The sequence below is a fragment of the Acomys minous genome (genome assembly GCF_964271855.1).
Source record: "Acomys minous genome assembly, chromosome: 16".
Taxonomy (NCBI): domain Eukaryota; kingdom Metazoa; phylum Chordata; class Mammalia; order Rodentia; family Muridae; genus Acomys; species Acomys minous.
In genome coordinates, this window is record NC_140498.1 from 26,710,463 (window position 1) to 26,723,055 (window position 12,593).

A 12,593-nucleotide genomic window follows, 5' to 3' on the forward strand; every position below is an offset into this window, starting at 1 on the left:
TGATGCCACACACAGGCGCTGACGCCTCCCCATAGCAGTCTGCGAGCACGCTCACTGGTTTAGCCCTTGCAGCAGTGTTAGATGAAGGCCTTTGGGTGTGCGCAGCAAGGAGTGTAAAAAGAATAAAAAGACACACACACACACACACACACACGCCATTTATCCCCATGGTGAGGGATGAGGTCAGCTGGGTCTTTCAGGAGACCTTTTACTGTCTCTGCCCCTTCCCTGCAGGAACTTGGTAAAACATATTATCTGTGACACTGTCATGTCACTTTTAACACAGGGACCATCTGACCTTGGTCATCAAGCTGAACACAGGAACAATCCTACCTTGGCCATCAAACTGTTGTGGGAATTACATAAAACAGGACAATTCTGCAAAGTGGCTAACACATAACAAGGGTGTAATGAAACATATCTCATGGCCCGTTTGCATGTTTTAGCTCTTAGGCGATATTCACTGGGTTTTTGCTGATTACATAATTAGTTTGTGTTGGGGGAGGGGTTGGAAAACACCAAAAAGTACAAAAAAGAAAATTCGCCCGTGATTCCCCCACCTGCTTCTGGTTGGGGTTCTGTCAAGCAGTGTTGACAGAAATTCATTGTCTCTTCCTCCAGTCTTTATATCAATCACCACATATATTCTGCTCTCCTGCATGCTGTTCTGGCGGTTAAAGGCCTTTATTTGAGGCTGTCTAGAGTGAAAGACCCACCTTGTAAACTCTGCTTCCCTCTTGTTCTGTGACCTCTGGGAACTTCTTCGTAGAACCTGGGTTCTGTGTGTCGGCACGGAATGATCACAATCTCTAGAGCAGAAACACAGGCTGGAGGATACACGTCACAGTGTGAATAGTGCCCTTCAGCTCTGGACAGTGCACAGCTGAGTGGGGCTGTCCTAAGACCAGGGATGGTAAAGTGGAGGGTATCTATCCAAGTTTCTTATCCAGTTGTTGTGATAAAATACACTGACAAAAGTAACTTAAGGGGAAAGGGGGGGGAGGTTATTTTAGCTCACAGTTCTGGATGACAGCCCATCATTTCAGGGAAGTCAAAGCAGCCAGAACATGAAGTAGCTATTCACATCCACAGACAGGAGCAGAGAAAGAAAGGATACACGCACACTTATGCTCAACTGTTCTCTCCACTGTTACACGGTTCAGAAGCCCCTACCAAGGGAATGGTGCCGCCCACAGTGTGCCTATCTCAACTAACGTAATCAAGACAATCCCGCGCAGATAACGCCTGTACACCAACCTTCTCTAAACAGTCCCTCGTGGAGGCTTTCTTCCTGTTTGCATCGAGTTGACAATTAAAACTAGCTACCACACAGACAAAAAGTGGCCACCCTTTTAGCCTTGTGCTAGGTGTAGGAACCAGGCCCGACTGGGCTGCCTGCCTGTCTTGCTGTTTCATGTCCTGTTTCTAGCAGCTTCCACGTCTGTGTTTATCTTGGTTAGCTAGTCGTGTTTACGGCTCTGAGAACGCGCCCCTCCCTTCCTCGAGACTTGTCCTCCTGTATGCAATCACCTCTTGAGGGGTTTCACCTGGGAGGAGGATTCCTGTTTGGCTGCCTATAAGAAGGCTCTTTGGAACTCTGGGGGAAGAGATAATAAACCACTGCTGCTGCAGCTGTTGCTGCGGCTGCTGCTCTCTTAGCACGAAGGACCCGCTGTGTTATTGTGTGTGTGTGTGTGTGTGTGTGTGTGTGTGTGTGTGTGTGTGCATGAGTTAAATCCACAGTCCCTCGCCCTCGACTCGGTACCGTGGTGGCGTGGACGCCACAGCTAGGTACAAAGAATTTCGTTAAATCATAGCTATAATTCTACCAGCATGCATGTGGCCGTGATGGGTGTTATTGGCTCACAGCAAGTTGAGAGAGCATCAGTGTTTGCTGTTTACTCTTCAGAGACATGGAGTAGGACCCTTCAGGATGACCTCCTTGGAACATGTCCAGCCAACAAATTCTTCTCTCTGTACAGGTTCTGTTAGGTGTTAGCCTTTGATCCTTACACTTCACAATCCCCCTAAAGCAATCACTCAGAGTCCCTTAAGAGCCAATTGACGTAGGCGAGCTTACAATACCATCTGCCCCCGCAGTTTATCCCTTCTCACCCAAGCCTTACCTCTCCCCCCAGCACCTAACAGAAGGTAGGTGAGAGCCATAGAAATGCCTCAGGCAAGTGGCGAGGTCTCACCCCCTTCAGAGTTTTCAGACTGGCTGTCTCCTTAGACCTGCTCAATAATCCTGATCCTACTGCAGCTGCCCAGTAAATCAGTGTGGGTCATGGGGCGACCAGCACAGTGCTTCTCAGAGATAGATCTCTGCTGCTGGTCAAATCAGATCCGATGTATGTTTGCAGGACCTCCACGATGGCAACTATAAATGGCACAAGAACCTCTGAATTGCATATTCAGTCCTTGATCAAATGCTTATAAAGCATCTGCGATGTGCCAAGGAGAAAGGAGATCCCCAAGGAGAAAGGGATTCTCATCACATCTGTTTCCAGGACGTTCAGTTCCTCAAAAAGGAATGCCTCTCAACTTTAGGGTCAAAGGTCAACCCATCTCTACCTATAGTAACCTCTGTCTTCTGAGGAAGTGAGAACAGGCTTGAGGTCTGCCAGTCTGGAGCAATACAAAAGGTTCTGAGAGTGTAGTATTTCTATTTTATTTTTCTTACTATGACTTTCCATTTATAACAAATGATAGAGGTTTTCAACTAGCAATAGAAGCTTCTCTCCAGAGTATAGTTCTGGTCTGGAGAGATGATTCTGTGGATAATAGCGCTTACCACGCAAGCATGAAGACCTGAGTTCAAGTCCCCAGCAGCCATGTAAAAAGTCAAACATGGTCCCACACACCTGCAGCCCCACCCCTTGAAGGGCATGGCAGAGATGGGAGGATTACTGAAGCTCACCAGCCTCGTCTCAGGCTCAGTCAGAAATACTGTTTGGATAGTGTAAGGTACAAAGTGGACAAGCAGGACAGCAGATGCCCTCTATGTGCATTCACACTGATGCATACGCACCGTATACAACACAGGCACAAGAGCATAGTTTATAAATTTGTCTTTCACTAAAGTAATGATTAAACGTTTACAAATGTTTAATCAAACATATCTTTTATATGCGTCTACTAGACTATATATTTTTAATTATCCTACAGAGTAATGGGCCTCGTTATGGAAATTTTATACAATTTGTGTTAATTAACCTTCCTGCCTGCTTCTCCTCCATCCCCCTGCCTCTCCACCCTGTACCCTATAGTTTAGGTACCAAAAGTGAGTGGACTTAAAGAAAAGCATTAAGTAAATGGTGACACAGACTGACATTAGTAAACTGAGTCTTGAGGTCAAGAGTCTCAGCCTTTAGAGATTTCCTGGTCCCTTTACAACCATGATGATAAAACTACAGACTGTTTCCTGAGAAAAATTCAAGAAGGTTCACCAAGCTCAGAGATCATGTAGACCCAGCCTTGAGCTTAAATGGGAAGAAGCATTGTAGTAACAGCCTTGCCTGTGGCCTGAGGTCACTGTCCCCTCCCTGGTGGCAGCCCCACTGGTGTCCATAGCAGTGCAAGAAGCTGTGTGTCAGTGTGCTCACATCAGCATCCATGAGAGCTGAATTTATGGAGAGTATGCCCAGCCCTCAGCAAACATAAAGTCACTCCTTCCTGCAGAAAAGAGCTCCCGTTTTCCAGGCATCCCTCTCAAGGTGATTCTCCCACACCCCATTTCTCAGTATGCAGATCTGCCTGTCTATGTACGGCCTCTGAACAGCACCCCCACCCCACCCCCAACTCCACTGCTACATAAACATGTGTTGGAGCCAACCAACAGGAACAGGAACAGGTCCTGATGCTGTCTGCTATTCACCGAGCTGAGTGATGACCTTGAGTGAGGCTCTCTCCCTCACTTGGCAAGAGGCATACCCAGGAGATTTGCCAAGGCCCAGCAGCCTAAGGAGCAGAGCCTGAAACACTAGGATTGGTTCAGCAGCTGGGGAAACAGAGCCAGTGGCCAAGGAGGCTCACAGTCACAGCGACTTAGTGACATTGTCAAAGAGCCTGCTGCGGGGCCCGACCCTCAGCACAGGGCACCTGCCTTCCAGGAACCTACTTTTCCTTTTGTGTTTATTCCTGTCTCCTGGCAGCCTGTTCCAAGGAAGGGTCAGTTTGGGTTCCCAAGGGGAGAAGATCCCCATGGCCAGTCATCTTTCGTGACAAAGAGGCTTAGCACCTTCTCCGGTTAACTAGGGCTTTCTGGATCCCACCAGGGCATGGACTGGCCCAGTAAATAGAGCCTTGATCCTCCTATGTGTTGGGGTGGAAGTGGGGAGTGAGGTTTGAGGGTAGAAAGAGAGAGGGAAGAAGCCAAACTATTCTTGGAATCTGTCACGGGGACCAAACAGTCCCGGGCGCACAGTGCCCCCGTGTGGTGGGCCAAGGGAAGCCCAGCCCCAGGCCCGTTCCCAACGCCACCCCCGACAAGGAGCAGTAAGAGCCTTTACTGGGTGCTGAACTACTAGGATGCAAAGTGCTCACTTAAAGCCACTAAGTCGAAGAAGGAGACTGAGGATCCAGATGGGAGTAATTAAGCCAAAATGATATGTAAAGATATCAAACACAGGTCCCACGTGTTGTCTGTTGCTTTGTTGAAATTCCAAGACGTATCAGGACACATAGGTAATTGGAGCTGCTTGTGGGGCAGAGGCCTGGTTGACAGAGCATCTCTATAAACTTAACAAGTTGCATATTGCTTAATCTTAAACAACACCGGAAGTGGTTGCTGCTACTAACTCCGTTTTACTGATGAGAAACTGATGTTCTAGGATCAGATCAGTATGGAACTTGGCTGTCACATGGATGCAGGCAGGATATTCAGGGTTCTACCCCAAAAACTATTCCACTCAAAACAAACAAACACACAAAAAGGACTCATATCAAAAAAAAAAATCTCTTGAGGATGCTGGATCTGGTGGCACGCACCTGTAATCCCAGCACTTGGGAGGTAAACATAGGAGGCTGCAGAGTTCATGGTCACCCTGCGCTACATAATGAATTTATTTGGGTTACAAGAGACTCTGACTTTTAAAAAAAGTAACACACCATTGAAGAAACCACCGCAGGACTGACTCAAGCATGCGGGCATATGCCTGCGAGTCTTCACTGTGGCAACTAGGAATCTTGGATTTAAAGCGAGTCTGTATGCTTCCTAGCAAGTTGGCAGACAGCCTGAGTCCAATAGTGAGGACCCTGTCTCAGAAACAAAAGTGCTTTGTAGATCAGGGTGGGACCATGCTGCGGTCTGAAGGAAGAGAAAATAAAACCGCACACAAATGGGACGAGAAGGATCAAAGGGGCTGAAGGAACCCAGAGTGGCACTGTAGGGAAGATGTCACAGCACACTGTTCAGCAGGAGGGTTACTTGGTACAACCCCTTACGAAGCCAATCCAGCTTGCTGTCGGTGCTTAAAGTGCAGTTGCCCCAGCAATTCCTCACAGGGGAGTTCAGCCTACAGAAACAAATATGGGGTGGGGGCGGGGGCGCTGTGAGAGTGCCTAAGGCTTTTTATCACTGCCGTTTGGAACCGCTAAATATTGGGAATCAATCACCTGCTTGACTGGCACTAGGAAACGTGTTAAATAAATTACTATGCATCCAGATCAAAATATAGTGTGGCATTGGAGGGGGTGACATAGAGGTAGAAACCTAGACAAGGAAAAGGTTTTGAGCAAAGCAATTTAGGGAAAGGTGCATGCAATGTGACCTCATTTAAGAAAAAAAAAATCCCAGAAGAAAAACACAGCTGTTAGCTCCAGTCCTCTGCACTTGACTGGAGAAAGAATTTTTATTCCTTTATAGACTTGTTTTTTAACAGGTAATTTTTAACTCAGCATTATCATTTTAAAAATAAAAATAAAATAAAATTTTATATATATATATATATATATATATATATATATATATATATATATATATATATATATATGGGAAATGAAAATAATGTTTCCTATCCGGAAGGAATTTGCAATATAGGTAGTGAACAAGGACTCAGGCAGCCCTGGAACACAGTTTGACTCTATTAACAAGCAGGCAATGAAACAGCAGAATGAGCTCTGCCCGTATGTGTTCAGTGGGGTACAGAATAAAGAAATCACACTGGCTGGGGCTGGGGTGGACCAGAGCTGAGTCCCTGGTAGAGGCTGAAGACAGGGCAAGATGTGTTGGCCCTGCAGTTCTGCATCCAAGAGTTTAGCCAACTCTGAATTTAAAACATTCAGGGTAGAACAGGAAGGCGGTTCATTGGGTAAAGGGGCCTGCCACCAAGCCTGAGGACCTGAGTTCAGTTCCCTAACCCACATGGAAGGAGATAACTGGCTCCCTAAAAATTTCCTTTGAGTTATATACCCAGCCCACAGCATGTGGCCCCCGACACAAACACTAATTAATTTACGCAGATATTTTAAACTAAAAACTGCAACTGTACTTGAGAGACACAAACTTTTTTCCTTGCTATTCCTAACACTGTAGTACAACAGCCATTTCTGTGTCAATCTATATCATGCTAAATATCCTAAGTTGTTGATTTATGACGCAAAGTGTATGGTAGGCTTCAGGTAGGTCACATGCAAACCTTGAACCATTTTATGGAAATAGGTTGAGCAGCTACAGACTTTTATATTCCCTGGGAGCTGGAAGCCACCTCCTGCTGGTACATTTCAAAAGGCCCGTCATTTGTTATTAGTTCTAAAATGCCAGATCATATTTTATATGGATATTTTCTTTTCTTCCATTTTCTTATTTATTTCTTCCTTTTTTTTTTTCCATTTCTGTTTTGATTTTGTTTTTATCAGACAGGGCTTCCTGTGGCCTGGGCTGACTTTGAAACTGAATTCATAGCTGTCAATGACCTTGAGCTGTTGATTTTCCTACCTCCACCTCCCAAGCCCTGGCATCCTAGACGTGTGCCACCACACCCCATGTACATAGATAGCTCCTCCACATACTCAGACAAAACCTGAGACACTTACTGTCCCCCTTTTCACAGATGAGAAATTGAGTGGATTAATTAACACATCTAAAACCCACCTTTGGTCTCATTGTGTCCATAGCCGCCATACTGGTCTCCACATGGCCCCATGCAACAAGGTATGCTGCCTGTCTCTGGACCCATCAGCTCGGACCTCCCATGGTAGTGCATAGACTTCCAAGATTTATCACTGTCACTCCTTTTCCTACTCTGTCAAGACCTATTTTCTAGACACACACACCCCGCCCTCAGACTCAGTCATGGAAGGAAGCCCATAGCCTAAGACATAAAGCTCACCCCCGTGACAGGACACTGTTCTCTTACTATAAGCCACCTTCCCGTAGGGGACTTGCGTTCAGTGTCTTGAACCAAAGCAGGATCTTTGGATTGAGTGATGGGACACAGGCCTTCCGGTATAATATTTGTCAGAATCAGAGCACAAAGCAGGACCTTATCTGTATTAGCACCGCAAATCTAGAGTGTCCCGTTCCCCCTTCCTGCCCTCCTGCCCCCTGCCCCCCCCCTCTTAAAACAGAGGTCAGACAGTGCTGGCACACAGGTATGCATAGTATTCTTTCCAGGTAGAATCTCTGGCTGGCTTAGTCCTGCCCCTGGAGCCCCACCATTCCCACAACAGCCACCACCACTGGCTTGCTAAACTGAGAAGAATTGGAACTCCCCCAGAACAACAGGGTGAACCTCAAATGATGAAGAAGCTCAGGTACCCCAAGAGAGGAATGCAAGTACAACCCAAGATCAAAGATGGGTTGTTGTTTTTTTTTTTTTAATGTATGTTCTTTGTTTGTTTGCTTGCTTGTTGCTTGTTTGTGCGGGTAGTGGCGCACAGTGTGTGAAGTGGGAGCCCAGGGCTGCTTTGAGGAGTGTGAAGCCTGAAGAAGAAACTCAGGTTGTTAGACTTGGCAGCAAACAGCTTTACCCACTGAACCATCTCACCGGCCCAAGTACAGGGATTCTAGAAGCATCCACAGCACTTGGAAGTACTCTATCCATTCAACAAGTTAGATTTAAAGCTTACCCGCAGGTCAGCCTCACAGGGTGGCAAGGCACATAAGATGGAACATGAAAGGCCACATGCCACAGGCTGGGTGGTGGGGTTAGAGCACACATTAAGAGTACAAGATGTTCTGTAAGCTACAGTTCCATTGTTTTAAGTATGTAAATAAATAAATGCAGTCCAAAATCCTGAAAATGGATCACAAAGAAAAATGCAAGTCTGAATCCAGCCTGGCTACATACCAAGAGCCTATCTCAAAAATAATTTTGTTTAAATGTGACTTTTCTGCATTAGGGGGTTCTGCTTATTTTTAAAGTGCATATCTTTGCTTTTTATATATATATATCTTCTCATTTTTCTAAAAAGAGTATGAACGATAGCATCTTTTTATTTAAAAATATATTTTGCATCCAGATAGAATTTAGTTTCAGTGCCTGCTAAGTTACAGACAATTTGTTTGACCAGGGGCAAACCACTCACCCACTCCAGGCCTCAGTTGCCTCATATGTAGCTTAGAAATTGTTTTTAATTTGATATTGCCATAAAATAATTTAGGCTCTCAAACTCAGAGAGTATGTTAATCATGTTTCTGGATCATAGCATCGCATCGGCATCAGTCTGTGCCAAGCTCTCCCTTATTTTATTGATTTATTTCCTTTTATCCCCATTTTCTATTCCATGTCCATCTGCCTCCACCCCTAGGCAAGCATTGAGTGTTTCATATGGTTTTGTGATGTGTTTTTTAATTTGAAAATGTTTCTGCAAAACACATATGGTTGTTTGGCAAATTACTTAAAAGAAATCATTCATAAATCCTACTCTGCTTTACACTTTTGCCCATGAAGAATGGTGTAATTACACTCTTCCCATATTGCCATAAGGTATGTTATCCTGGGTCCTAAGTGCTACTTGTCATCCAGGTTTGCACAGGCCTCCCTTCTACTGCTCCCTAGGTTTTCTCCTATTCTCTGTCACCACAAACAACGCTAATGAAAGCCTCCTCCTATCTGCCACCTATGGTCCTCCGTGAAGTTCTTTGAGTGCTGTGGCCTGGAACAAAATGGGTCAGCTCAAATGCGTGCACACACAGTTGAAACAAGTAGTCCCAGTATCTTCTCCAAAATGTCTACGCAACCTGCGCCCTTAGCAGGCAAGGTCAAAGGCTCCTCATGTCCCCGCAGCCTTACTTGACAGCTTTTTAGTGTTTCCTATCATCTTAAAAGACCTGTTTTATCTCTTTATGGCTTCCGTTTTAATGTATTTAACTCGTACTTTGAGCATCTTCTTCTCTTTGAGTATACTGCTACTGGGAACTCTGTGTTCTTCTTAATTCCTTATTTTCTTTTTGTTTTAAGTTGAGGGGATATTTTTGCTTCTTTGCCTGATTAGTTGTTGGTTGGGAGAATTAACTTTTTTTTTTTTTTTTGAGACAGAGTTTCTTTCTCTGTGTAACCTTGGCTTTCCTGAAACTCTCTTTGTAGACCAGGTTGGCCTCGAACTCACATCACTCTGTCTGCTTCTGCCTCCTGAGTGTTGGGATTACAGGTGTGCACCACTACACTAGTTGTTGATTTTTGTGTGTGTGTGTGTGTGTGTGTGTGTGTGTGTGTGTTTATATAGAATTTCATTTTGTACTGCAAATGCACCTGATGCTAAAACCCAAGCTGGCCTATAAATATGTATTCCAGGACAACCTCACACTTGTAGCAATCCTCCTGCCTCAGCCTCATGAGTACTGGGAGTATAGCCATGAGCCACCATACATTTTTTTTTAATTTGACATTTTTTAAATTTATTCAAAGTGGTGCAGATGTGGAGGTCAGAGGCCAAACCCAGGAAGGGTTGTCTCTATTCACCATGTTGGTTCCACACATGTCTCAGTGGTTTGACCAGAAGGCCTCACACGCAAGGATTCCACCACTAAGATGTATGTGCAGCTCTTTGTTCTTGTTAGAGAGTTTCTTGTATCCTAAATATCCTTGTAGCTGTTTGAGAGAATGCAAATCATAAACCTGTGCTCTTTTTGCCTTGCGGATTGTCCTTTTGAAACACTAAGTCACTTTTCTTCGTTCCACGATTTCCCTAAATTCTTTTAAGTTGCCTTCTTTCATTGCTGATGGTCTGTGTTGTGCATTTCTGGTCTTTAGCGTGGCTCCTAATTTGCCATGGGAATAAATCATGTCTATTTCCCAGGCGTTTGTGAAGAAGACACTAAAGGTAAAGTGCCTCAGACAGGCAGCCTAGACCTAAAGAGGAGTGCCACTGCAGGTGACTGTTAAGATCTTGTGGGTAGAAGGACTAAGCAAACGCTGACCTGTGAAATCTAACAGTCAGGGCTGTTAAAGCTATTTACCTAAGTCGGGAGAAATTTCATAGACCGAACTTGCTGAGTTGGAAGTCATTCTCCCCGCCCCCCCCCGTTTATTTATTTATTAATTTATTTATTTATGGTTTGTTTGTTTTGTAAACTCGAAACTCACTATGGAACCAGGCTGGCCTTGAACTCAGCAGAGATTTGCATGCCTTCTGTCTCCCAAGTGCTGGGGTTAAAAGTGAACATACCTGGCTGGGTTTTGTCTCAGATTGCTTGTTTGTTTTTATGTTTGTCTATCTGTGTATCTATGCTAGTGTATATATGCATATGTGTGTAGTGCTCTCAGAGGCCAGAAGAGGACGTCTGATCTGTTGGAGCTAGAGTTACAGGCAGTTGGAAATTTCTCCATGGAAGTGCTGGGATCCAAACTCTGGTCTTTGTATTAAAGCAGCAACCCCTCTTAACTAATGAGCATCAGTCTCAGCCCCAAAGCAATTCATTCCCCCTTTAAATGGGGAAAAAAAATAGCCTTCTGGGTAGAAGATTACCTGGATTGAGGCCTGAGGGTGATAAAGCTGCCAGTGAGCACAGCTTATGAAAGAAGCTGAGCAGCGCCAAGTGTACTAACCAACTGCTCTTTCTGTCTGCACTCCCGCCCTGCAGGCTCCCTGTTCTCCACCCTAAAGCCCCCGGACGCCGTGTTCAAGGTGGTGTTCTGGCTGGGTTACTTCAACAGCTGCCTCAACCCCATCATCTACCCGTGCTCCAGCAAGGAGTTCAAGCGCGCCTTCATGCGTATCCTCGGGTGCCAGTGCCGCGGTGGCCGCCGACGCCGACGTCGTCGCCGTCTAGGCGGCTGTGCTTACACTTACCGGCCGTGGACGCGCGGCGGCTCGCTGGAGAGGTCGCAGTCGCGGAAGGACTCTCTAGATGACAGCGGCAGCTGCATGAGTGGCAGCCAGCGGACTCTACCTTCGGCGTCACCCAGCCCAGGCTACCTGGGTCGAGGAGCGCAGCCACCGGTGGAGCTGTGCGCCTTCCCTGAGTGGAAACCCGGGGCGCTGCTCAGCCTGCCAGAGCCTCAGGGCCGCCGCGGCCGCCTTGACTCCGGGCCGCTCTTCACCTTCAAGCTCTTGGGCGAGCCGGAGAGCCCCGGCACCGACGGCGACGCTAGCAACGGGGCCTGCGACACCACGACTGACCTGGCCAACGGGCAGCCAGGTTTCAAGAGCAACATGCCCCTAGCGCCCGGGCACTTTTAGGGTCCCTTTCCATCTCCCCCAACACACACAAACATGGGGGCGGAGAACACCATCGTGGGGAGCGGGAGGGCCCCGTGGGCGGGGGGAGTGTCAGCCCTGAGTAGACACAGGGTCGCAAAGGGACAAGGGGGGAGGGGGTGGGGAGAGGGGCAGCTGCTTTTCTGGCAGGGGCATGGGTGCCAGGTACAGCGGAGAGCTGAGCTGAGCATGCTGAGAGCCTGCCCCCGCCCCACCCCGACGTCGGCCGGGACTTAAGTCTCTCTCTCTCTCTGTATATACATAAAATGAGTTCCTCTATACGTATTTATCTGTGGGTACACGTGCGCGTGTCTGTTTGGTTATGTGTGGGCTGCATGAGTGTGTGTGTGTGTGTGTGTGTGTGTGTGTGTGTGTGTGTGTGTGTGTGTGTGTGTGTGTGTGTAAGCCCTGCCTGCACGCGTGTGCTGGAGCAGAGCAAGTGTGCCCCCTGGTGATGTCCAGGTTTGTTGTTTGTCTCTTGACTTTGTACCTCTCAAGCCCCCCTCCTTGTTCTCTGAAGTCAATGCTGGCACTTTGATGGGGTCGGAAACCAAGTCAGGTATTAAAAGATCATTTCTCCTGTAACGACTTTGAGTGATTTGTGAAGAGAATCGAAAAGAGAGCCTTGCATTTCCTTTTCCTTCAGGTCAGACCCAAATCCTAGATCATTTCTTTTGGGGCAGATAAGGAGAGGTAAACCATCGTTATTAGTGGTGTTGTGATTATTATCGTATTTATTATTACACTTAATATTTTGTTGTCTTATGTATTTGTAAGGAGTGAGAAGTTGCCACAGCATATGTGGAAGGCAGAGGACAATTGTAGGAGTCAATACCACAGAAACTTTAAACAAGGCCATTCCAAAAGATACACACACACACACACACACACACACACACACACACACACACACTACTTCATTTGCAGACAATTTAGGATCCTACATCTAG

General features: G+C 46.4%; 1 protein-coding gene across 1 annotated transcript in view; it reads left to right on the forward strand.

Moving 5' to 3' along the window:
* The window catches only part of ADRA1B (adrenoceptor alpha 1B), a 112,494-nt gene extending 100,272 nt beyond the window's left edge, over positions 1–12,222 (forward strand). The window contains exon 4 of the mRNA XM_084764167.1: positions 11,027–12,222. Within this exon, the coding sequence (XP_084620293.1) occupies positions 11,027–11,625 (599 nt within the window). The 3' untranslated portion in view covers positions 11,626–12,222. The remainder of the gene's footprint in view (positions 1–11,026) is intronic.
* The last annotated feature ends 371 nt before the right edge of the window (positions 12,223–12,593 follow it).